General features: G+C 51.7%; 1 protein-coding gene across 1 annotated transcript; it reads right to left on the bottom strand.

Moving 5' to 3' along the window:
* Positions 1-23: 23 nt before the first annotated feature.
* On the bottom strand, positions 24-824 carry Pmar_PMAR005732 (hypothetical protein; the record flags this gene model as incomplete). The annotated part of the gene is made up of 1 exon (XM_002783880.1): positions 24-824. The coding sequence occupies one exon, from the start codon at positions 822-824 to the stop codon at positions 24-26; it is 801 nt and encodes a 266-aa protein (XP_002783926.1).
* Positions 825-1,137: the final 313 nt, after the last annotated feature.

Below are 1,137 nucleotides of genomic sequence, written 5' to 3'. Positions count from 1 at the left end.
TGAGCGGACAGTAGGTTGTACCCTTAAGATGATAGCAGACCACCCATGGCAGTGGCATCACTAAGGACAATGGTGCCGATGGCTTGACCGTCTCGAGCGGCATATAGAGCCGGTATACCACTGAGATAATAGTCGAACAGTGACTTGAAAGCCGCGTGTACAAGGGTACTCTGAGCTTCCACCTCCTCGTCGGTAATAGCAGGATCTTGGAGTCGCTTGGACACGTCAGTGAGAGCATGCAGAGCGTCAAGCTGCTGCTTCGCAAGGTGACCAAGGAAGTAGTTGAATGTACCACACCATGATTTGAGCCCTGATACCCGAGACGAGATTTTGAGGTTCGAGGCAGCTGCGGCAACTTTAGGAGCTCCTCGCTTACGCTTGGCCTTGAAGGTTCCGTTGATAAACTCGTCCCATGCGAGATCGAAGGATGCCTCAGTGAGTACCCTCCGCGATGGATGCGGACGATAGCGTCCACCTGACTCGATGACCAGACCGCAAAAGGGAGTTACCGATGCCGGGCCGACAGTCTTCAGGGGGTTAACAGCAAAGCAATAGTCTTGTAGGACACTGGTGACGATAGAAAGAGCCTTCATAGAATCAGCTTTGGTAGGACAACCTAGCAGGATGTCATCTTGCACGAATAGGACAGAGCACGGGCAGTTAGCTTTTGCGAGAGCTTCTTTGATGGGGTTGTGTACAAGCCAATGTACACAGGTATGGAAGAGAATACTTGACCAGCACCATCCCTGGGGTATGGTGCAGATTTGCCAGACGTGCTCCTTGCCAGTGATAGGGTCGACGCTAGTGGTCGCTATCTTTGTCATCAGGGTGGGATGAATTCGGGCACAGCCGAAAGCATCCACCAGATCCAACCGACACCAGAAGTTGCAGTGGTGAATATCCGTGCGACGGAGTTGATCGATGGCCGACGACTGATATTGTTTAGAGGTAACATCAGAAGTGGGAGGAAGATCTCGTACCACAGATTGCGGGTAATAGACGAAGCGACCATTGCTATCTGTCCGCAGTGAGAGGTGGTTTAGGGCCTGATATCAGTAGTGATCCGATATCGTTGATGAAGATCATCAGATGGATAGACACGGGCAGGAGCGTTGTCATCACCGTGATCGAGCTTGT

Source organism: Perkinsus marinus (genome assembly GCF_000006405.1).
Source record: "Perkinsus marinus ATCC 50983 genomic scaffold scf_1104296935570, whole genome shotgun sequence".
NCBI classification, from domain to species: domain Eukaryota; phylum Perkinsozoa; order Perkinsida; family Perkinsidae; genus Perkinsus; species Perkinsus marinus.
Note: the sequence above shows the minus strand (reverse complement) of the source record. Positions and strands in the feature narration are given on the sequence as shown.